A 25982-nucleotide genomic window follows, 5' to 3' on the forward strand; every position below is an offset into this window, starting at 1 on the left:
GATGGCAGAGAGAAAGACATACTGCGAGATCGACAGAGAGAGGGAGAGATAAAGAATGACAGACAGAGACTGTGAGAACGACAGAGAGCGAGGCTGGAGGACTGAGAGAGGGAGAAGATAGAGACTGTTAGAACGACACACAGAGATAGAGGCTGTTGGGATGTTAGTGAGAGAGAGGGATTGCGAGAATGGCAGAGAGAGAGAGAGAGGGAGAAGATAGAGACTGTTAGAACGACGCACAGAGATAGAGGCTGTTGGGATGTTAGTGAGAGAGAGGGATTGCGAGAATGGCAGGGAGAGAGAGAAAGAGAGAGACCTGCATTGACTTGTCTGAGTCAGCAAGTTCACTCAAAAACTCAAATGGAATGTCAAGGCTGCTCCCAGGAGACGGGGTGAGAGGACACAGACAAACTGTTCCGCTTCTCCCAACCCCTTTAAGGAATAGGTTGTGCTGAAGTGAGTAAATCTTGCGTGCTTTGAGCGCGTCTGTATAAAGGGGATAAATAAAACGCAACGTTTTTGAGAGTGTGTTTGCAGTGAGCTGGGGCTGTGATTTCAGGGTCTCTGCACCTCTCTCTCCACTCACCCCTACACCCTATCCTCCAATGTCACCCAGCCACCCCTGGAGACTGCCCTCACTCCAACTGATGGAGTGGCGTCTGTGAATTGCTACAAACCAGAGAGAGAGAGAGAGAATACAGCACGGTAGACTCAGTGCACTTTAAAATCCACTCAGTCAGTGGCTCACGCCTCCTTATCACTTCCGTGTCAGGGGATTTTAGAAGCAGTCTACCAGTCGCAGGCTCAGCTTTTTCTGACTCCTCACTAATTTCACCCCCCCCCCCCAGTTAAGTCTTTCTGATCTACCTCTCCTTCTAAAACCTACCCCCATCCTCTCTTCCCTAACCCACCCCAGCAAGCAAAAAAAAAGACAGCTTTTGCAGCCCCTTCCACCTTCGCTTGGGAGACCAGACAGATTCCAATGGCTGAGAGTAGGAGAATCTGGGATAAGGAGGATGACTTGCCGGTCTATTTGGCCCGGCCGGGTACATCAGCTCAGATCCCCCGGCAGAAATACGGGGGGATGTTCTGCTCGGTGGAAGGAGCGTACGAGAGCAAGACCTTAGACTTCGACGCCTTGAGTGTTGGCCGCCGGAGTTCGCGGAGCGCCAGCGGCGCTAGCAGAAGTCAGGGGTCCCGGGACAACGCTGAGACTCCAGGCGATGCGGTCAGGGAGAGTCCGCAGGCGACCGAGAGGGGACCCGGGGTCCAGATCATCACGTCGAACGACAAAGAGAGGCTTCAGAACCAGAGTGACCCGCAGGTAACAAACAACCCCACCCCCAACTCCATTCAGCAGCTGCCCCACACATTTCACCGGGAGTTAGGAACCCAAACTCGTACCAACTTCTCATTTCTAGGCAATGACATTTCATGTGTCAGGTTGTGGTGTTTTTTTCAACAACAACAAAAATGCTGCAGTTTAGTCTCTGCGAAACTGTTATTGCAACTGTACAAAAATATTGTGATGCAAAATATCTTTCTGCTATTGTTGAAGTTCGTTCCTGTTGGCGTGGATTTTGTGTGTGTGTGTGTGTGTTTTGAATTACTAGCCAGATGGGGGAATATTTGTAAACAATAGCCTTGTCACCTGGATTAATATTCAGTCTCGCCCAGTCGGTGTTCCTTTTAACCGGTCTGTTCGGGTCACAGCAGGCGAGAGGCGTCCAGTTAAGGGGGAGCATCTAAGTTCAGTGGCTAGACACAGGACTGCATTCACTGAACGTCAAGCCCCACTCTGAGGCAAATCTCCTGGGAAGGAAGCGGTGTCGGTTAAAAGCGGAGTAACAACGCCTTACCTTCTCTCTCACACACACACTCGCGCACACTCTCATTCACACAGTCACACACACACTCACACACTCACATTCACACAGTCTCTCTCACACACGCACACACACAATCTCACACACACTCGCACACACACACAATCTCTCATACATACAATGACAGTCTCACACACACACTCGCACACACACACACAATCTCTCACACATACACTGACACAGTCTCTCACACACACTCTCACACTCTCAGACACACTCTCACACATACATTGACACAGTCTCTCTCACACACACACAATCTCACACACTCACACTCACAGACACACACATACATTGACACAGTCTCTCTCACACACACAATCTCTCACACAATCTCACACACTCTCACACACACTCTCAGACACACTCACACATACTCACATTGACACACTCTCTCTCTCTCGCACACCCACACAAACACTCTCATACACTCTCTCACACACACTCAATTTGATTTAATTCTGCCTGAATCAGTTCGGCCTGGAGTTGGCCTTGCCGCATTGGCCACCCCCTCCCTGTGTTACTGAGAGGCTGCGGTATAGCAGGAAGTCATGACCCACTCTGCAGTCTTGGAGGGTCTGTTTGGAGATTTCTACGGAACGTAAACAGAAGATGCTGTTTATTAGGAGGTGTAGTATGACAGAGGTTACCTCCTCTCTCCTCTACACATACACACTCCCCTCCACCCTTAATGCCTGTGAGCACTGTGCTCAGTCTGAGTTCGGGCTGCTCCCTCGCCCCAGCGCAGTGCCCAGCTTGGGTTGCTTGATGTTTTTTTTAACGGGGAGAGGTTGTTGGGGGCTGACAGGTGAGACGGTGGGAAATAGGGAATGGAGGTAGAGCCACGCAGTGGCTACAGACGAGAATTGCACTGCGGTAGTTGCATGCGGTTCTTTGCCTCTCGGTTAACCCTCCTGGAGCAATGGGAGGGTTACTGCCACAGCCTGACTTACAGTGCAGCCCTGGAACACAACCTTCTGTGGACAGACCCTTCCCACACCCACACCCTCTTCCACCCAGCAAGAATTTGCCTTGATATTGGCTGCCTGTTTAATATCAGGATTGCCGGGCACACCAAGTATTTTGCTGTAAACGTTTGCTGCACTGTCAAATAGGTTTAAAATGCTTCCCAGTTCTGCCACTCTGGAGGGCGACAGTCTCCCTGTTTGGGGGCCACTGGGAGATTTTGGGTTGGCACCATTGTATCAATAGGTCAGACTCTGAGGTGGAGCGGTCTGGTGTCTGCTGACCAGCAGCTGGTGGTTTTGCAGGATGCCAGTCACGTTTAGCCTACTCAGACATCTCTGAATACATTCAAGCCTCCTGGACCAGAAGTAGAGCCACTGTCATTGTGCCATAAGAACACAAACCAGGCTTAAGAAACACAATGTGCTGAAGAAAGGTCACTGGACTGGTGACTTCTGACTCTGCTTTCTCTCTAGACATACTGCCAAACCTGCTGAGCTTCTCCAACAATTTTTGTTTCTGATGTCCAGCATCTGCAGTTCTTTGGGGTAATTTGTTTTTGGTTATAGGGTCAAGAAATGGTGGATTCATATTGTTTCGTGTCTCAGGGATGTGTCTTGATTTTTATCCAGTCAATGGTGGTTTTGATAGGCCTGTCTCTGAAATCCTGAGGAATAAATTGGTCACCGCTTCGCATTGAAGCTCATTTTTACGACTCTCCAGCTGTTTGTTCATGTGCAGCAACAAAGTTATTCATTTACATAGCGGTTCGAGCATGGCAAATCCCTGGTGTACCAAGATGAAAATGAATGCCTCAGGCTTGGTTCTGAGTGTCAGGTTTGGAGATGACCTTTGAAGATCAGCTATAATCTAACTGAATGACAGAGCGAGTTTGATTTCTTGATTTATTTATTGATTGTCTCATGTATTTTGTTACAAAAATACAGTGAAAAGTGTTGTGTAGTGTTGCACTCGCCCACACCATCTTAAAATTTAACCAAAATATAGACTATCAAGGCTGAAACATTAAGAGATTAAGAAAACGTTTTCAACGTTATAGTCTTTCATGTTAAATGCTCCACCATGGGCCATGAGAGTCATAAATGAATTATTCCTGTTCCTAATTTTGGGATGTTCTCCAGATGGATGCAGAGGGATAGCAGAGCGGTTGCATTCTAAGAAAGAACTCCAGAGTATGGCATTGTGTTAACTAAAGGCACTACTACAGAATGGTAATGAAGGTAGGAATTCCTGGAGGACTAAATGTGGTGCGTAGGCATGTGAGACTGGAGAAGGTCATGGAGTTAGGACAAAAGTCAGGAGGTGATTGGGTAAACTAGGATTTTTGAATTCCATGTTTTGCATAATGGAAAGGACAAAGGGGCGAGGGAGTGTGTGATTTACAGCCAGGGATGGGGTTTGTGTAGGATGAAATTCAGGAAGTCAGTGATTACAGGAAAGAGGCTGTGAGACCTGAAAGGGTTCAGAAAAGGTTTACAAGGATGTTGCTGGGGTTGGAGAGTTTGAGCTATAGGAAGAGGTTGAATAGACTGGAGCTGTTTTCCCTGGAATGTCGCAGGCTGAGGGGTGACCTTATAGAGGTTTATAAAATCATGAGGGACATGGATAATGTGAATAGACAGGGTTTTTTTTCCCCAGGGTACGGGAGTCCAAAACTAGAGGGCATCGGCTTAAGGTGAGAAGGGAAAGATTTAAAAGGGACTTAAGGGGTAATATTTTCACGCAAAGGGTGGTGCATGTATGGAATGAGCTGCCAGAGGAGGTGGTGGAGGCTGGTGCAGTTACAACCTTTAAAAGGCATCTGGATGGATATATGAATAGGAAGGGTTTAGAGGGATATGGGCCAAGTGCTGGCAAATGGGACTAGATTAATTTAGGATATCTGGTCGGCATGAACGAGTTGGTCTGTTTCCGTGCTGTACATCTCTATGTCTGTAAGAATTGATGAAAAATAGAGGCAATATAGCAGCTAATAACTGGATGAATGAGAGTTTCTGTGACAGGATGCAATTAGGATAGAAACAGGTTGTTTCGTCATGTGTAAGATACAGAGTTTGAAATTCAGCTGAAGGTTCACCAAAATTTCATGTCTGAGAACCATCCAATTCAATCTTTTTGCATTTTCATTCATTGGACGTGGGCATTGCTGGCTGGGCCAGATTCAAAAAGCCAATGAGAGTTGTGCTGGAAAAGCACAGCTGGTCAGGTAGCATTTGAGGAGCAAGAGAGTCGACATTTCAGGCAAGAGCCCTTCATCAGGAAGAACCCCATTCCCAATGAAGGGTTCTTGCCTGAAACATCGACTCTCCTGCTCCTCGGATGCTGCCTGACCTGCTGTGCTTTTCCAGCACCACACTGTTTGACTTTGATCTCCAGCATCTGCAGTCCTCACCTTCTCCAACTTCAAAAAAGACCTCGAAAGAGGAGTCGGAAAGGAGGCTGAAGTTCTACAGCAATTTTTTTGGCTTTTGTTTCTGATTTCCAACATCTGTAATTCTTTGTGTTTTTTTTAAAATCTCTTTATCAGCAACTGACTCTGGAATAATAACTTGGAGCAGATTTAACTCTGTCAGGAAGAGGTCTCCAGCAAGTGATCAGCATCGGTAGTTTTTAGAAATGCGAGGGTGGTAGTGCAGAGCTAGAGGTTGGAGTCAATGAATAAGTGGGAACTTGAAAGTGAGTCGCAGGTAGACAGGGTAGTGAAAAAAGCTTGCCATTATTAGTCAGTGCACTGAGTGCAGGAGTGGGGAGAGGTCATGTTGCGGCTGTACAGGACATTGGTTAAGACCACTTCTGGAATATTGCATTCAATTCTGGTCTCTCAGGATATCTCAAAGTACTTCAGGTAGTCATGATTTGGAGAAGCCGGTGTTGGACTGGGGTGCACAAAGTTAAAAATCACACAACACCAGGCTATAGCCCAACAGGTTTAATCGGAATCACTAGCTTTCGGAGCGCTGCTCCTTCTTCGGGTGGTTGTCAACCACTGCTAAAGGAGCAGTGCTCTGAAAGCTAGTGATTCCAATTAAACCTGTTGGACTATAACCTGGTGTTGCATTATTTTTAACTTACTTCAGGTAGAATGGAGTACTATTGAATCCCACCTCCATTATAATCGAGGAAATGTGGTGGCCAATATGCAAATAGCACATCGTTAGGGACTTTACAAAGATAAAATAGGTTAAAGATGATCAATAGACAGAAGGACTGGATTATTCAGGAGAGAACTTTAACAAGTGCTTTATCATTGAGGGTGAAAAGAATACTGCTTAAGGAAAGAGAACCGTTGATAATGTTTAAGGCTCTTGGGCTAAGGAAAGATGGTCATGTCCTAAGAGCTCATAGAGTCATAGAGCATGGAAACAGACCCTTCAGTCCAACTAGTCCATGCCAAACATAATCCCAAACTAAACTAGTCCCACTTGTCTGCTCCTGGCCCATATCCCTCCAAACCTTTCCAATTCAAGTACTTATGTGTCTTTTAAGCATTGATATTGTGCCTGCACCGACCACTTCTTCAGGAAGTTCATTCCACACACGAACCACCCTTTGTACAAAGAATTTGCCCTAGGTGTCTTTCTTAAATCACTCTCCTCTCACCTTAAAAACATGCCCTCTAGGCTTGAAAGCCCCCATTCTCAGGAAACAACACCAACCATTAACCCTATCTATACCCCTCATGGTTTTATAATCATCTACAAGATCCCCTCTCAACCTCCAACACTCCAGTGAAAAATGTCAAAGCTGATTTATTTATAACTCAAGCCTTCCATACCCAGCAATATCTTGGTAAATCTCTTCTGAACTCTCTCTACCTTAATAATATCCTTCCTATAACCGGATGACCAGAACTGGACACAGTATTCCAGAATAGGCCTCACCAATGCCCTGTACAACCTTAACGTGACTTCCCAATTCCTATACTCAAAAGACGGAGCAATGAAGGCAAACTGCTAAACGTTTTCTAAACCAACCTGTCTTTATGTGATGCAAACTTCAAAGAATTATGCAGCTTGAACCCCAAGGTCCCTCTGTTCCACAACACTACCCAAGGCCATACCATTAACTGTATAAGTCCTGCCCCTGTTTGTTGTACCAAAATGCAATACCTTCACATCTGTTTGAACTCCATCTGCTTTTTTTCAGCCCATTTGATCGCTATCTTCTTGTAACCTTAGAAAAAACCTCTTCACTGTCTACTATGTCGTCAATTTTGGTGCTGTCTGCAAACCTACTAACCATGGCTTCTATATTCTCAACCTGGAGAAGGTGAACTTGATGGGAACTGAATTTAAACAGTGTAAAGGAGTGCAGGGAGACTGTGAGGCAGCAAGCGAGTTCAGTGGGTTGGCCAACTGGAGAGCTCAGTGAGAGGGTGGAGGTGGAATGAGGGAGTGGGCAGTGGAGAGCAAAGCAACTACAATGGGCGCCATGACTCTAGTTTGGTGGGAAGTGTGGCAAGGCGTCATTGATGTCAACTTATTCTTCAAGTGCATTGGGATCACACACCATGAATGACAGCTGGATTGCAGAGCCAAGAAATGTATCAAGGGAAGAGTCGAAGTGGGGCTCCATGTGAGATTAGATATATGACAATGCAGAAGTGTTGGAGAGGAGAAAGCTAGCTAGTCCATCTAGCCTGCTCTGTGTCAGTGTCGGAAACTTGGAAGATTTCTCTGTCGCCTACGTACAGTCAAAACTAATTGAAGACCAGCTCAGTAGTGACTCTGCGTTCTGCGCTGCCTATTTTTTCTGTGATATTTTGAGTGACTTGATGGGAACAAGGATGTTTACATTAAAAGTTTGGGAGCTGTGAATAGCCACAAATCATAGAACCTCTACAGTGTGGAAGCAGGCCATCGAGTCCACACCAACCCTCTGAAGAGCATCCCACTCAGACCCACCCCTCCATCCCTGTAACCCTGCATTTCCCATGGCTAATCCACCTCACCTGCACATCCCTGGATGCAGTGGTCAATTTAGCATGGCCAACCCACCTAACCTGTTAATGTTAATGGAATACTTCCCATTTGTGAAATGGAAATGTTAAATTTCCAATTAACATATTTGGATTGTGGGAGTAAACTTGGGCACCCAGAGGAAACCCATGCAGACACAGGGAGAATGTGCAAACTCCACACAGACAGTCACCTGAGGCTAGAATTGAACCCAGGTCCCTGCTACTGTTAGCCAGCAGTGCTAATCACTGAGCCAAAGGAAAGGAGACAGAAATACAGAAAGGTTTTCATTGATGGACCTAAGGATAACCAAGGGTGATGGCAGAGCAGGACTGGAGGCAGGCATAGAGACCAGTATTCTTGAAGAGACTTGCCTTGCCCCATTCTGCCCTCACTGGTTCAGTTCATTTGAGCAATGGCAGCCACTGTTTGATGCGAATTGCAGAAACAATGAGACGCGTTTTCATTAAGAGCATAACCTCATTTAAAGAGGACACAATGCAGTGCTTGTTGATGCAACTAAAGAGGAATGTCCCTTTTAACGTGTTGGATAGGTTCCACCATGGAGTTTCTAAAAAGAGCATGACCTTTCCTCTATAAAAAAAACCTTTATAGTTTCCTTTAAATGAATGAAATGTTCTGATAAAACAAAGATTTGTTTTTACTCTGTCAGCTCCTACATTCTTTATTCTAATTCGTTTGAGCTTCCCCAGTTTCAACCACTTTACTTTGTGCCTCAATGGCCAAGTGCTGGAATTCTTTCATGTTAACACTCTCCTTCTCTACTTTGCATTCATTCTTATTACATCCTACTTTCTTGATTAAGCTTTTGGCTACTTTTTCTTTGTTTGTGCATTTTGTGCGATATGGGAGTCACTGACTGGGCCCTACATTTATTGCCTGTCCCTAGTTGTCCCTTGAGAAGTTTGGGGTGAGCTGTCTTTTTGAACTGCTGCAGTTCATCTACTGTGGGTTGACCCGTGGTCAATGCCATTCGGAAGGGAATTCCAGGATTTTGACCCAGTGACAGTGAAGGAACGGCAATGTATTTCCAAGTCAGGATGGTGAGTGGCTTGGGGGGGATCTTGAAAGTGATGGCGTTCCCATGTACCTGCTGCCCTTGTCCTTCTAATTGGAAATGGTCCTGGGCTTGGAAAGTGCTGCGTGAGGTTCTTTGGTGGAGTTTTGCAGTGCATCTTGTAGATAGTTCACACTGCTGCTACTGAGAGTTGGTGGTGGAGGGAGTGGATGTTTGTGGATGATGTCCAAGTCAAGCGGGTTGCTTTGTCCTGGATCGTGTCAAGCTTCTTGAGTGTTGTTAGAGCTGCACCCATCCAGGCAAATGGGGAGTATTCCATCACACTCCTGAATTGTGCCTTGTAGATTGTGGGCAGGCTTTGAGGAGTTAGGAGGTGTGTTACTCACCACAGTATTCCTAGCCTTGACCTGCTCTTGTGGCCACTGTGTTTATGTGATGAGTTCAGCTGAGTCTGTTGTCAATGATAATCCCCAGGATGTTGACAGTGGGGAATTCAGTGATAGTAACAGCATTTAATGTCAAGGGGCAGTTGTTAGATTGTCTTTTATCGGTAATGGTCATAGCTTGACATTTGTATGGCGCGAATGTTACTTGCCATTTGTCAACCCAAGGCTGGATATTGCTCAGATCTAGTTGCATTTGAATATGACCGTTTCAGCATCTGAAGATGCTGATTCGCCAATGGTACTGAACACTGTACAATCATCAACAACCATCCCCACTTCGGACCTTATGATGGAGGGAAGGTCGTTGATGAAGCAGCTGAAGATGGTTGGGCGTAGGACATCACCCTGAGGAACACCTGCAGGGATGTCCTGGAGCTGAAATGACTGACCTCGCACAACCACAACCATCTTCCTATGTGTCAGGTATGACTGACCACAGGAGAGCTTGCCTCATGATACCCCTTGATTCCAGTTTTGCTCAGGCTCCTTGATGCCACACTTGGTTGAATGCAGCCTTAATGTCAAAGGCTGTCATTCTCCACTCCCCTCTGGAATTCAGCTCTTTTGTCCATGTTTGAACCAAGGCTGTAATGAGGTCAGGACCTGAGTGACCCTGGGGGAACCCAAACTGGGCGTCACTGAGCAGCTTATTGCTGAGCAGGTGCTGCTTGATAGCACTGATAGCACTTGATAGCAGGTCAGGCAGCATCCATGGAAAGAGAGCAAGCTAACGCGTCAGAGCTGAAATGAAGCATGGAGGGGGCAGCATTTATGGTATAGTTCAGGGGGGCAAATGGTGGGGGTAGTGGGTGTAGGGTGCTGATGGAGAAAAGATATTGACAGTTTTCATTAAGTGATTGGAATGTGAGAATGGCAGAACAATGGTGTGTTTCCTGTCAGACTGCAAAGAATAGTAAGTGGGATGGGGGAGGGGAGGACTTGATAACTAGCTAAAAGAAAGCACTTTACTAGACTGGGCACTTTACAATCTTCTGGATTTAATATTGAATTCAACACCTTTAAATTGTGGACCAATTTTTCCTATCTTTTAGCTTGTTATCATGTCCTCCCCTTCCCTATCTCATATACTGTCCTTTCAAGTGCCCATGCTGAGCTGCTCCATCATTTATTTGTGAATTGATTGGATTTTCTTTATCTCATTCTTTTCACACCTCTTTTATCCTTTACCTTAAGTTTGACAGCATTACTAATGGGTGCAGATATGTTTTCAATGCTCTTTGGAGTTTTCCAGTTTTTTTCTCTGATATGTTATGACATTTCCTTTTAATTGCTCTTATCTCTTTAAGTATGACTTTACATCACCTAACTACTCCCGTCATCGATGTGCTCTATATGCCTGTCTGAGTCTGTACCTGAAACCATCAGATCATCTCTTAAAATTTACAGCAATTGGGACACTTCCATTAGAATCTGCTTTAGAAACCCCCACCAGCCAATTTCAAAACTAATGTAATGATGAGAAAGTCTAGGCTATAGCGATGGTAAATATTGTAAAGAAAGAAATAAATTTCATTTTCACAATGACATTTATGTTTATAGAATCCCAACACTGAGGAAGCAGGCCATTCAGTCCATCGAGTCCATATCAACCCTCCTAACAGCAACCAACCCAGGCCTAACCCATCCCTGCAATTCCCATGCCCAATCCACCTAACCTACACATCCTTGGACACTGTGGGGCAATTTAGCATGGCCAATCCACCTAACCTTCACATCCTTGGACACTGTGGGGCAATTTAGCATGGCCAATCCACCTAACTTACACATCCCTGGGCACTGTGGGCAACTTAGCATGGCCAATCCACCTAACCTACATATCCTTGGACACTGTGGGCAAATTAGCATGGCCAATCCACCTAACCTACACATCCTTGGACACTGTGGGCAATTTAGCATGGCCAATCCACCTAACCTACACATCCCTGGACACTGTGGGCAATTTAGCTTGGCCAATTCACCTAACCTACACATCCCTGGACAGTGTGGGTAGTTTAGCTTGGCCAATTCACCTGACATGCACATTGTTGGACAGTGGAAGGAAACCAGAGCAGCCCCACGCAGACACAGGGAGAATATGCAAACTCTACAGAGACAGTGGACTGAGGGTGGATTGAACCTGGGTCCCTGAGGCAGCAGTGATAACCACTGAGCCATTGTGCTGCCCTGGTTAAAGCCCATTGCTGACAAGTCACAGTAGCATGTGTCAAATCAGCAAGTCCCAAATTGCTTCACAGCATGTTCAGTACATCTGAATGATAATCCCATCTCTATTACTGGCAAATGTAGTTGCTGAGTGCACACAACAGGATAGGAAAGCAAGAAAAAAATGAATGATTTGTATTCATAAAGTGCCTTTCATGATCATTGGATGAGTCAAAATGCTTCACGGCTACCTCTGAAGTGTAGCCACTGTTGCAGTGTGGGAAACAAGAGTTTGCACAGTTGGCTGGACAGCTGGTGGTGATGCAGAGTAACCACCAACAGCGCATGTACAATTCCCATACTGGTTGAGGTTAACATGAAGATCTTACCTCAACCTCAGTCCTGGCTTGAAGCATGGCAACCCTCAGGTTAAACTCACTACCTGTCGTCTCTCTAATGAGAAAGCAGCCCTGTGATGCTCTGGGACTGTGGTTACCTTACTTTACCAATGGGAAGCAGTAATACCCAATGAGACACAGCAATTTCCACAAACACCAACATGGTAATGATCTGTTTTTGTGATCTAGTTTGAGGGATAAATATTCAGGACACTCAGAATAACTCCCCTGCTCTTTCTTAATGTAGCATCATGATATCTTTTATAGGTATGGGTGCACGCAGATGACCTCAGTTAAAAATTTAATCGAAAAGTTGATCCCAGCGACAGTGCAGCCACTTTCAGTATTGTCAGACTGTTTGATTTCAGTGTTCTAATCTTGGAGTATGACTTGAACGCAGAACCTTCTGACTCAAAGGCAAGATGAAGGTGACCTTCTTTCGAGAATAGAAAATGTTTCTTTATCATGCTGCTTGTGAGGTTAATGTTAATCCAGTTATTAAAGGAACTGTCTTTTATCAGTTTGAATAAAATATGTTACGTTCGCCTGAAGAGAAAGGAATCCTGAAATAACTGTGATGAAAATATAATGATGAGCAACATTTCACTTTTTGAAACTATTGCCATAAAAATTAACATGCACCCAGTAAGATGATTTAATTTCAAGCAGTCGACATAATAAAGATATCTCTTACAAAAGTACAAACACTCACATCACTCACTGTATGGATGTGGCAAAAAATGCACTTTCAAACTTCCTGAGAACTAGAAACACAGTCTCAAAGTAACGGGGAGCAGGTATAGGACTGAACTGAGGAGGAACTTCTTTACCCAGAGGGTTGTGGATCTGTGTATTCCCTGCCCAGTGAAGCAGTTGAGGCTACCTCGTTGAATGCTTTTAAGGCAAAGATAGAGTTTTGAACAGTAACCTAGTTAATGGTTATGGTGAACTGGTGATAGAGAGTCGAGGAACAGGGAGAGAGAGCAGTTAAATGCGTGGCTACAGGGATGGTGCAGGAGGGAGGGATTCCGGTTTCTGGATAACTGGGGTCCTTTCTGGGGAAGGTGGGACCTCTATAAAAAGGATGGTCTACACTTGAACCTGAGGGGCACCAGTATCCTTGGGGGGAGGTTTGCTAGTGCTCTTTGGGAGGGTTTAAACTAACTCCGCGGGGGCATGGGAACCAGGACTGTAGCTTTAGGGTACAGGACCTTGAGTGTAGGGAGGTTAGGAATAATGCAGCGATCTTTAAGGAGGGTGCCTGTAACCAGAAAGGTGGATTGAAGTGTGTATACTTCAATGCCAGAAGTATAAGGAATAAGGTAGGTGAACTTGCAGCGTGGGTTGGTACCTGGGACTTCGATGTTGTGGCCATTACAGAGACGTGGGTAGAACAGGGACAAGAATGGCTGTTGCACATTCCAGGGTTCAAATGTTTTAGTAGGATCAGACATGGGGGTAAAAAAGGGGGAGGCGTGGCATTACTTGTCAAAGACAGTATCACAGCAGTGGAATGGACGATGGAAGAGGACTTGCCATCTGAGGTAGTTTGGGCTGAGGTTAGAAATAGGAAAGGTGAGGTCACCCTGTTAGGTGTTTTCTACAGGCCTCCTAATAGTCCTAGAGAAGTAGAGGATAATATTGCGAGGATGATTCAGGAAAAGAGTGAAGGTAGCAGGGTGGTTGTTATGGGGGACTTTAACTTCCCAGATATTGACTGGGAGAGCTATAGCTCGAGTTCATTAGATGGGTCGGTGTTTGTACAATGTGTGCAGGAGGGTTTCCTGACACAATATGTCGACAGGCCAACAAGAGGGGAGGCTATATTGGATTTGGTTCTAGGTAATGAACCAGGCCAGGTGTTAGACTTGGAGGTAGGTGAGCACTTCGGGGACAGTGACCACAACTCGGTGACTTTTACTTTAGTGATGGAGAGGGATAATCGTGTGCCGCAGGGCAAGAGCTATAGCTGGGGGCAGGGAAATTATGATGCAGTGAGGCATGACTTAGGATGTGTGGATTGGAAAAACAGGCTTCAAGAGAAGAACACTAATGAGATGTGGGGAGTGTTCAAGGAGCAGCTACTGCGTGTCCTCGATAGGTATGTACCAGTCAGGCATGGTGTAAAGGGCCTTGTGAGGCAGCCGTGGTTTAGTAAGGAATTGGAGTCCCTTGTGAAAGGGAAGAAGGCGGCATATGTAAAGATGAGGCGTGAAGGTTCAGTAGGGGCGATTGAGAGTTATAAGGTAGCCAGGAAGGAGCTAAAGAGGGAGCTAAGAGAAGCGAGAAGGGGACATGAAAAGTCTTTAGCTGGTAGGATTAGGGAAAACCCAAAGGCTTTCTATAGGTATGTCAAGAATAAAAGGATGACTAGGGTAGGTATCGGTCCAGTCAAGGATAGTAGTGGGAAGTTGTGTGTGGAGGCGGAGGAGATTGGAGAGACATTAAATCAGTACTTTTCATCAGTATTCACTCAGGAACAGGACACTGTTGCTGATGTGAATATGGAATCACAAATAATTAGAATGGATGCCCTGGAAATATGCAGGGAAGAGGTTTTGGGAATATTGGAAAGGATGAATATAGATAAGTCTCCTGGGCCTGATGGCATTTACCCCAGGATCCTATGGGAAGCTAGGGAGGAGATAGCAGAGCCATTGGCCTGGATTTTTATGTCGTCGTTGTCAACAGGAATAGTACCAGAGGACTGGAGGATAGCGAATGTGGTCCCATTGTTCAAGAAAGGGAGTAGGGATAGCCCTAGCAACTATAGGCCAGTGAGTCTGACTTCAGTGGTGGGCAAAGTCTTGGAGAGAATGGTAAGGGATAAGATTTATGAACATCTGGGTAGGAATAACGTGATCAGGGATAGCCAGCATGGTTTTGTGAAGGGCAGGTCGTGCCTCACAAACCTTATTGAGTTCTTTGAGAAGGTGACCAAGGAAGTGGATGAGGGTAAAGCAGTAGATGTTGTGTATATGGATTTTAGTAAGGCGTTCGATAAGGTTCCCCATGGTAGGCTAATGCTAAAACTTCGGAGGTATGGCATTGAGGATACATTAGAGGTTTGGATTAGGAATTGGCTGGCTGGAAGGAGACAGAGGGTAGTAGTTGATGGATTATGTTCATCTTGGAGCGCAGTTACTAGCGGTGTACCACAAGGATCTGTTTTGGGACCATTGCTTTTTGTTATCTTTATAAATGATCTAGAGGAAGGACTTGAAAGCTGGGTAAGCAAGTTTGCGGATGACACAAAGGTCGGTGGAGTTGTGGATAGTGAGGAAGGAAGTGGTAAGTTACAGCGGGATATAGATAAGCTGCAGAGCTGGGCGGAAATGTGGCAAATGGAATTCAATGTAGCTAAGTGCGAAGTTGTTCACTTTGGTAGGAATAACAAGATGATGGATTACTGGGCTAATGGTAGGCTACTTGGTAGTGTGGATGAGCAGAGGGATCTTGGTGTCCATGTACACAGATCTCTGAAAGTTGCCACCCAGGTAAATAGTGCTGTGAGGAAGGCATATGGTGTACTGGGCTTTATTGGCAGAGGAATTGAGTTCCGGAGTCCTGAGGTCATGTTGCAGTTGTATAAGACTCTGGTGCGGCCTCATCTGGAGTATTGTGTGCAGTTTTGGTCACCATACTATAGGAAGGATGTGGAAGCTTTAGAACGAGTGCAGAGGAGGTTTACCAGGATGTTGCCTGGAATGGTAGGAAAATCTTATGAGGAAAGGCTGAGGCACTTGGGGCTGTTCTCATTGGAGAAGAGAAGGTTTAGGGGAGATCTGATAGAAGTGTATAAGATGATTAGGGGTTTAGATAGGGTAGATACTAAGAACCTTTTACCGCTAATGGAGTCAGGTGTTACTAGGGGACATAGCTTTAAATTAAGGGGTGGTAGGTATAGGACAGATGTTAGGGGTAGATTCTTCACACAGCGGGTTGTGAGTTCATGGAATGCCCTGCCCGTATCAGTGGTGAACTCTCCTTCTTTATGGTCATTTAAGCGGGCATTGGATAGGCATTTGGAAGTTATTGGGCTAGTATAGGCTAGGTAGGATTCGGTCGGCGCAACATCGAGGGCCGAAGGGCCTGTACTGCGCTGTATCCTTCTATGTTCTATGTTCTATGTAAGTGGAGCTGAGTCCATGAAAACATCAGCCATGATCTTATTGAATGGGGGAGCAGGCTCGAAGGGCCAGACGGTGTACTCCTGATGAAGAGCTCTTGTCCGAAACATCGACTCTCCTGCTCCTCGGATGCTGCCTGACCTGCTGTGCTTTTCCAGCATCACACTTTCAACTCTGATCTCCAGCATCTGCAGTCCTCACTTCCTCCTACTCCTGCTCCTAGTTCTGATGTTATTACCAATGTCGCACCTGTATCTAGTAGGGCCTCACACTTCTTCAACTCAGTGGATTGGAACATCAAGATTCACTCATTGGCAGCTGTCTTCTATCCAAGGTTCTCAGATATGGTTTATACCAGCAGGGTACATCTCTACAAGCTGTTTCTCACTTGACAAGAGCCAACATAACCTTCAAAGTTCCTTTTCAACTCAACGGTAACTGGTCTTATCATCTGGCATAAGCTTTTTGAATGCTGTGCTACTCACATAGATTTTTGGGTTCAATCCCTTTTAGCTCACTCACTCAGGAACTTCTATCTCCAATCTTACTGCCAAATAAAATTAAAATGACCCATTTGTGGGACAGCTTTGCTTAATTCTCCTCAAAAATGCTGTAATCTTCAATTGAGTTCTGCTGTGGAATACCCAGCCCAAGCCCAAGTGGTTGAGGCTGCCTAGTTAAATGTTTTTACAGCTAAGATAGATAACATTTTGAACAATGAAGGAATTAAGTGGTTACGGTGAGAGGGCAGGTAAGTGCAGCTAAGGCAACAAAGAGGTCAGCCATGATCTTATTAAATGGGGGAGCAGGCTTGATGGGCCAGATGGCCTACTCCTGCTCCTAGTTCTTGTGTTCTTATGACAGGCTGAAACCCATCATCACCCTTGTTTGATTTATTCTGCCTTTTTAAAAACAAAATCCAATCCCGTAGCATTCTTAAAGATCCATCCCACCCTGGCAATGTTTTTCGACAACCTCTACCATTGGGGAGAAGGTACAGAAGCCTGAACACACGCACCAGGCTGGTTTTGCAACAATTTCTACCCTACTGTTAGAATACTAAATGGACTCACAAACTCTTAACATTCGCCTGTACCTGTGTTTTTGTTTTTGCTGCTATTTACTAATTATTTACTTATCTATGCTACTTAACTCTGTGATCTTCCTGTACTGCTCACAAAACAAAGCTTTTCACTGTGCTTCGGTACATGTGACAATAAACTCAATTCAGTTCAACCTGAGCCAGAATTTAAACACTCAGAAATGAAGTCATACATAAGAAATCCAGTTATGAATCCCCACCCTATCCTTTCCACAATCCTCTTTAGTTTTTGTTTCTTTAAGTTTGAAGAGGAATTTTACAAATACTAGCTCTCTGCCTAATTCTAAGTTCGCCAAGAGATAAGGTGGCCAACATTCTCAAAGATCCATCCCACCCTGGCAATGTTTTCCTACAACCTCTACTATCGGGGAGAAGGTACAGAAGCCTGAACACACGCACCAGCCGGTTTCGAAACAGTTTCTACCCTACTGTTGTTAGAATACTGAATGGACTCACAAACTCTTAACATTCACCTGCACCTGTGTTTTTGTTTTTGCTGCTGTTTATCTATTATTTACTTATTGATGCTACTTAACTCTGTGATCTGCCTGTATTGCTCACAAGATAAAGCTTTTCGCTGTGCCTCGGTACACGTGACAATAAACTCATTTCAATTCAACTCTCAAAGGTCTGAATAATGCTTCCAGCATGTGGCAGTTTTCAGTGAGATTGGTTGTGATGAAAATAAGTTGTATTTAATTAAAAACAGGTCATCTAATGTCGTATTGATAGCATGAAGGAAAACATAAAGGCATTTTTTCAATAAGTGCTAATTTTTAAAAATTGGATGGTACTACAGAATTTGAAAAATGTTATTAATAAGTTTGGAGAATCATTTAAAGTTGAAACTTAAAATTCTGAAACTTTCAAATGTATTGGTTTAGATATTAAGCAGTGTAATTCTGAATTAACTTCAAAACGACGATCCTATTGAGACAGCGATACTCTCATTCCAATTATCTTACCAGCTCCTGACAAAAAGAAATCCAAAGATGTGCAGGTTAGGCGAATGGCCATGCCAAACTTCCCACAGTGTTCAAGGATGTGTGTGTTAGGCACATTAGTCGGGATAAATATAGGAAATATATGGTCTGGGTATTACTCTTCAGAGGGTCGGTGTGGACTTGCTGGACCGAATGGCCTGTTTCCATACAATGATTTCTCAGTAATATCTAACAAAGAGATGGGAGGGACGCAAAGCTTGATTGATTAGTTGAATCTTTTGATCATCTAGACTCTATCAACTGATGAAGGAGCGTCGCTCCGAAAGCTAGTGCTTCCAATTAAACCTGTTGGACTATAACCTGGTGTTGTGTGATTTTTAACTTTGTACAACCAGATATAAGTTTTGGCGTGTTTGAATTAATTATTGCGAAGAACACCCTAAAGTTGCACATTTCTAAGGGCTAATAATTTATTTTGTTTTAAAAATGTGGAAAAATATGTATCTAAGTACCCATCCTAAGGTGCGTGAGGGAAATGGCGCCTGTGATTTTTAATGATGTTTCTCATGCTAGTCTTCCTGAGTGTTGCAGGACTCTGGTTTCATAAGCTTTATTAAGGGTTAAAAAAAGTGCGAACAGTTCATCCATTTTACCAACACCTTCCACCCCGACCTCAAATTTACCTGGACCATCTCAGACTCCTCCCTCCCCTTCCTAGACCTTTTCATTTCTATCTCGGGCGACCGAATTAACACAGACATCTACTATAAACCGACTGACTCCCATAGCTACCTAGACTACACCTCCTCCCACTCTGCCCCCTGTAAAAACGCCATCCTATATTCCCAATTCCTTCGTCTCTGCCGCACCTGCTCCCAGGAGGAACAGTTCCAATACCGTACAGCCCAGATGGCCTCCTTCTTCAAGGACCGCAGATTCCCCCCAGACGTGATCGACGATGCCCTCCACCACATCTCCTCCACTTCCCACTCCTCCGCTCATGAGTCCCGCCCCTCCAACCGCCACCAGGACAGAACCCCACTGGTTCACACCTACCACCCCACCAACCTCCGTATACAGCGTATCATCCGCCGTCATTTCCGCCACCTCCAAACGGATCCCACCACCAGGGATATATTTCCATCCCCTCCCCTATCAGCGTTCTGAAAAGACCACTCCCTCCGTGACTCCCTCGTCAGGTCCACACCCCCCACCAACCCAACCTCCACTCCCGGCACCTTCCCTGCAACCGCAAGAAATGCAAAACCTGAACCCACACCTCCTCCCTTTCTTCTCTCCAAGGCCCCAAGGGATCCTTCCATATCCGCTACAAATTCACCTGCACCTCCACACACATCATCTATTGCATCCGCTGCACCCGATGTGGCCTCCTCTATATTGGGGAGACAGGCCGCCTACTTGCGGAACGTTTCAGAGAACACCTCTGGGACACCCGGACCCACCAACCCAACCATCCTTGGCTCAACACTTTAACTCTCCCTCCCACTCCACCGAGGACATGCAGGTCCTTGGACTCCTCCATCACCAGAACATAACAACACGACGGTTGGAGGAAGAGCGCCTTATCTTCCGCCTGGGAACCCTCCAACCACAAGGGATTAAATCAGATTTCTCCAGTCTCCTCGTTTCCCCTCCCCCCACCTTGTCTCAGTCGAATCCCTCAAACTCAGCACCGCCTTCCTAACCTGCAATCTTCTTCCTGACCTCTCCGCCCCCACCCCACTCTGGCATATCACCGTCAGCTTGACCTCTTTCCACCTATCACGTCTCCATCGCCTCTCCCCCCAAGTCCCTCCTCCCTACCTTTTATCTTAGCCTGCTGGACACACTTTCCTCATTCCTGATGAAGGGCTTATGCCCGAAACGTCAAATTTCCTGTTCCTTGGATGCTGCCTGACCTGCTGCGCTTTTCCAGCAATACATTTTCAGCTCTGATACTCCAGCATCTGCAGACCTCACTTTCTCCTCCATTTCAGGCATAAGCCCTTCATCAGAAATGTGGAGGGGGAAGGGGGCTGAGAGATAAAGAGGGGGTGGAAGGTAACTAAGAAGACGATAGGTCAATGCAGATTGGGGTGTAATTGTGATAGGCTGGTGAGGAAGGTGGAGCGGATAGGTGGGAAGGAAGATGGCCAGGTGGGACAGGTCAAGAGGACGGTGCTGGGTTGAAGGGTTGGATGTGGGATGAGGTGGGGGGAGGGGAGATTGGGAAACTGGTGAAGTTGATGTTGATGCCATGTGATTGGAGGGCCCCATGGCAGAAGATGAGGGGTTCTTCCTCCAGGCATATGGTGGCTTGGATTGGCTGCGATGGGCTGGGCACGTCGTCCCCATGACCGACACAAGACTCTCCAAGCAGGTGCTCTCTTCCCAGCTCCAAGACGGCAGGCGAGCCCCAGGGGGATGAGAAAGTGCTTCAGGGATACCCACAAGGCCTCACTGGGGAAGTGCAGCATTCCCACAGACACCTGGGAACCACTGGCCTGAGACCGTCCAAAGTGGGAGAGGAGCATCCGGGAAGGTGGGAAAAAGTGGAAACCTGGCGCAAACGGCAAAAGGAGTGTGTTGCCACACCAGCGCCCCAACCACCCCCTTCTTGTGGCCACCTCCTGCCCCAAATGTAACAGAGCCTGCGATAGCCCATCAGTCTGCACAACCACCTACAGACTCACCCTGACAGTGGAAGAGGGTCATCCTCATCTGTGAGGGACTGCCAGTGGATGATCAATGGTTAAAGTGGTTGACGTTGTTCTTTCTCTTGGAAGGCTAAGAAAGTTAAAAGAAGAGAGTTGTTATAAGTATGAAATCTTGGCTGGGGAGGTAGTGCATAAAAGATTCTGTGTACAGTGAGATTCTGTACAATGGATAAACTAAAATTAGTCCAGTCAGCGAATGTCACACTGTGAATTATTCGATGTAGGATGATGTACCTTGTATGTAAAGTGAAAGCTAGAAAAGATTAGGATTAAACTTGACAGTTTGAAACAGATACTGGCGAGAAAAGAACTCTCGAGAATTAAAGGGATGGATTCAAGTCCTCACCATATCCAACAACACCCACCAATTCAAACCTGTGGATATAGAATTGCAGAAAGTGAGGACTGCAGATGCTGGAGATCAGAGCTGAAAATGTGTTTCTGGAAAAGCCCAGCAGGTCAGGCAGCATCCAAGGAGCAGGAGAATCGACGTTTCGGGCATAAGCCTTTCTTAAGGAATTCCTGAAGAAGGGCTCATGCCTGAAACGTCGATTCTCCTGCTCCTTGGATGCTGCCTGACCTGCTGCGCTTTTCCAGCAACACAATATAGAATTGGATCCTGGTGACAGTTATCATTTTCTTACCACCCAAGACATATTTAAAGATTTGACATCGGGATTTTGATAATGAATGCCAATCCCTTTCTGCCTTGAGTTTTTTGCTACAGCTGAGTGGATTTGGAGGACATTTACAAGTCAACCATATTATTGTGCGGCTAGACCAGAAAAAGGTTATCAAGTTTCCTTTGGTTGTCTTTGACCCAGTTAGTAGTTTGTAACAGCTGACAGCATCCTGGTTACTTTTATTGATACTAGCTTTTGAAAATTAAATTCAAATGCGTCTGCTACCACTTAAACGTTAATTGAATTTTTGGTCTTGGCCATCTGGATTTCTCGGCCAGTTAATTGGCACATCCCCAGTTCTGGCAAATTAAGGAGAGAATTGTACCTTGGGCCCCTATAGATATGGTACCTTCTACAACCAGCAAGGGAAAAAATCTTTCAGGAGCTACATATAATTCTGAGGGCTAAAGGGTTCAAAGAATATGGGGAAAAAGTGGGAACAGAATACTGAACTGGAAGATTAGCCATGATTATATTGATAATAGAGCAGCCTCAAAGGACCTATTTACTATGTTACATTTTATCGATTGGATTTTACTTGAATGCAGATGCGAAAGGGAAGTACACTTTAATTTACCCTGTTCACTGCCATAAATTGTTACAGTCCAGGAACAGATTCTGAGGAAAAGTAGGTCCATTTTCTAAGTTTGTTCATGTAGCAATCAGATTAAATCTCAATTATAGCTCAAAAAGAGTTGGTAACAGCTGGAAAATTGATGCTGCAAAAGAAAAGATTTGGTGCCGAGATCACTTATTTCTAAACGTTTATAAAATCCTGAGGGATATAGATAGAGTTAATATTTGGTGAGTTTTCCTGAGGATTTCACGACCAGGGGGCGCATTTTTAAGGTGAGAGGAGAGAGATTTAAAAAAGACAATTTTTTCTTACACAGAGGGTGGTTCGTGTGTGGAATGAACATCTTGAGGAAGTGGTGGATTTGGGCAACACTTAAAAGACATTTGGATAAGCACATGAGTGGGAAAGGTTTGGAAGGATAAGGGCCAGGAGCAGAGAGGTGGGACTAGTTTAGTTTGGGATTATGTTTGGCATGTACTGGTTGGACCGAAGGGTCTGTTTCCCTGTTGTGTGGCTCATTCTTCTGGCAAGGTCGTAACTGGCAAGTTATTTTACATCCCCAGGTGAGCACAATGCTGCCTTCTTGAACTGCTGCAGTTTGGGCGATGAAGATGTCCCCACAGTGTCATTAGGGAGGAAGTTCCAACATTTTAACCCAATAATAATAGGGCCACAGTGAGAGATACCCAACTGTGTGATGAGGAAGTGAACATTTGAGGGTGGTGCGTTACCCCATGTGCCTGCTGAACATGTGCCATGTTCCCCCTGACCTTCTGATTAATAGAGGGCAGCAGTTCAGCCAAAGTCACTTGCTGTTTTTGCCACTGGCACTGCCACAGCCCATGGATTGAGAAAGGGATTGTGGTGCATTGAGATTGAGTTTATGCGATAAGTGGAAAGGCTTGTTGGATTTCTCCCCCTCCTCCCATGAAGGGCATGATGTTACAGCATTGTTGTCTCTTAAATCTGGAGGTCCAAGTTCTAAAATGGACTCCATCAAATTGGATCCTAATTGAAGGACTTAAAGGTATTAGGCCTCTTGATTTGGAATCACTTCCTACAGGCCTATGTCAACTTACGACATTCCCAAAAGGAAAAGCCAATAAAACTTTCAAAAGATCGATACTGGTCTGGCTTGTCTTCATAGAATCCCTACAGTGTGGAAACAGGCCATTTGGCCCAACAAGTCCATACCGACCCTCTGAAGAGCATCCCACCCTGACCCATTCCCCTGCCCTATTACTTTACATTTCCCCTAAATGATGCACTGAGCGTACACATCCCTGAACACTATGAGCAATTCCCCATGGCCAATTCACCTAACCTGCACATCTTTGGATTGTGGGAGGAAATCGGAGCACCTGAAGGAAACCCACGTAGATATAAGGATAATCTATAGAATCTATAGAATCCATCTACCAGGCCTGCTGTCAAGGAAAGGCTGCCAGCACTTTTAAAGATCCATATCACCCTGGCAATGTTTTTCTACAACCTCTACCATCGGGGAGAAGGTACAGAAGCCTGAACACACACATCAGCTGGTTTTGCAAGAGTTTCTACCCTACTGTTGTCAGAATATTGAATGGACTCACAAACTCTTAACATTCGCCTTGACCTGTGTTTTATTTTTGTTTTTGCTGCTGTTTACCTATTATTTACTTATCTCTGCTACTTAACTCTGTGATCTGTCTGTGTTGCTCACAAGGCAAAGCTTTTCACTGTGCCTCGGTACTTGTGACAATAAACTCAATTCAATTCAATTCAGAATGTGCAAACTCCACACAGACAGTTGCCCGAGGCTGGAATCAAACCTGGTTGTCTGCGTAAAAATGGAGCTTCATTTCCAAATAATATTGATCGAATATTCAGGGTCTGCTGGGCAATTAAAGAATCACTGAGTTGCAGCCTGCACTGTGCTAATCCTCCCGAAGAATTGGATGGAGATATTTTCTAATCAGCTTGTTCTGAGATGTTACTGCACATCAGAGCAGATGCAATTTGTCTCTTGGCCTAGAGGTAGGGTCACTGCACCACAGTGTTGTGTAGAATGGGGGAGCTGGAGCAGTGGTGGAGTATTTATCTCTGATGTCGCACAGTTCTTGGTGCTAACAGTCTTTGATCTTCTCTCGAGCTGGTGGAAAAGATCCCTTGGTCTTTTCCCAAGAAGATGGTGGGCTGTTGCCTGAATCCTTTCTGTCTCCTAACCTGCCCATATCGATATTCTTTATTTTGAGGATTGGTCATGCATTCTGTGTTAATCATTCATCTGAACCCAATAACCATGAGCAGCTACCCATATTGCCAGGATGACCATTGTCCCATTGCCCATTTCCATTGGGTGTTTAGTTTTCATTCCTTTTAAATACAGAAAAGTCTTATTTTCCAAAATCACTGCATAGCTAACAGGGTAGTGTGGTCCTCAGTAAATCTTTTGTCTAAGTTTGTAGAAGACTGTAACTTAAATGAGATTTCATGCCACACTGGAAATACTAAACATGGAACATTAAGAAAACAAAATTTTAAAGGGGATCCTGATTTACAACATCATAGAAGTACCCCAGCCTGCTCAATCATAGCTATCCTTAGTCACAGCTCCACTTTCCTATCAACACTCCTCACCCTATCAACAGTCCTAGATGATCCCGAGACTCACTCTCTTTCAGGGCCTTTTATCCTTCAATAAGATCGCCTCTCATTCTTCTAAATTTGCTAGGCCTCTTTTCATAGAATAACTCTCACATCTCCAAAATTAATATAATGAATCAGTGCTATAGTATCTCCAATTCAAGGGATACGCTGGCATCATGTTATATTAGAACTCCAGAATTCGAGGTAATGTTCTCAGCAGATGATAGAATTTGTACTTTTTTCAAATCTGCTGTAAAAATTGTCATAAACATCCATCAGATTCGTCCTGTAGGGAGGGAATACTGCTTTCCTTGCCTAGTTTGGCCTTTCATGAGACTCCAGACCCACAGAGCTGTAGTTGAGGCCTATGTGTGACTCCTGACCCTCAGCACTGTGATCGAATCCTACGTGTGATGCCAGACCCGCAGCACTGTAATTGAGGCCTACATGTGACTCCAGACCCACAGCACTACAGTTGAGGCCTACATGTGACTCCAGACCCATAACACTGTAGTTGAGGCCTACATGTGACTCCAGACCCACAACACTGTAATTGAGGCCTATGTGTGTATCTTCATTATTCTTGGTTCAAATGCAGCAGCACCCTAACAACAATGTGGGTGTACCTGTACCAAATGGGCTGCAGTGGTTCAAGAGGCAGGTCATTTTGGAGAAAATTATGAAAAGGCAATAAGTGCTAGCCCAACCTGAAGCACCCATATCCCAGGAATGAATCTTTTTTAAAAAAATCCTGCCTTAAGTATAGAGTGCTCATTGCTCAGTATTCGAAGTGTAGTGTCATCAAAGGTCCGAAAATAATCTTCAATTCCCGGAATCTTTGGAATCATTTTCCAGACTTGTCAATCCTGTAAAGAAGTAATCAACAATAGCAGCATTCAGTGTTTTGATACAACGTTAAAAATAGGATTATTCCGAGTGATACATTTTCAAGAAAATGTCTGATTAACAATTTTGAAACATACACAGGTGATTTAGTAGGTCCTACTGGATTTCTGTGAAAGCTTTTTTATGGAAATGATTTATCGAGAACGTGAATTTTCTAACTCACTCCTTTTGTGACATGTCAAAACAGGAGCGCTCTCTAGAAGGGACAGTTTGTTATTGGTCTCTGTTCAGGGAGCTCTCTCAGAAATGGGACTTTAGCTTCTCCAGAAAAGAAAATGAAGAATTCTCTCGAATTTATTTGGTACCTTGAGAGTTTAATTTAGCTTACTTTAAATCTTGTGTGCACTTTGAGTCTAGTACAAGAAATTAAATTAGAATGGTGCTCTGTTCATTGCTTTTTCTGATCGGACATTTCAAT

The 25982-nt window shown here is 45.0% G+C and overlaps 1 protein-coding gene across 2 annotated transcripts in view; it reads left to right on the forward strand.

The window, feature by feature from the left end:
• The first annotated feature begins 792 nt into the window (after positions 1-792).
• Positions 793-25982, forward strand: part of LOC132823332 (dihydropyrimidinase-related protein 3-like) — a 248098-nt gene continuing 222908 nt past the window's right edge. The window contains exon 1 of one of the 2 annotated variants that reach the window (XM_060837026.1): positions 793-1324. In XM_060837026.1, the coding sequence (XP_060693009.1) occupies positions 983-1324 (342 nt within the window). In that variant the 5' untranslated portion in view covers positions 793-982. The remainder of the gene's footprint in view (positions 1325-25982) is intronic. The other variant, XM_060837025.1, reaches the window with a different exon arrangement.

The sequence above is a fragment of the Hemiscyllium ocellatum genome, chromosome 16, assembly GCF_020745735.1.
Source record: "Hemiscyllium ocellatum isolate sHemOce1 chromosome 16, sHemOce1.pat.X.cur, whole genome shotgun sequence".
NCBI lineage: Eukaryota > Metazoa > Chordata > Chondrichthyes > Orectolobiformes > Hemiscylliidae > Hemiscyllium > Hemiscyllium ocellatum.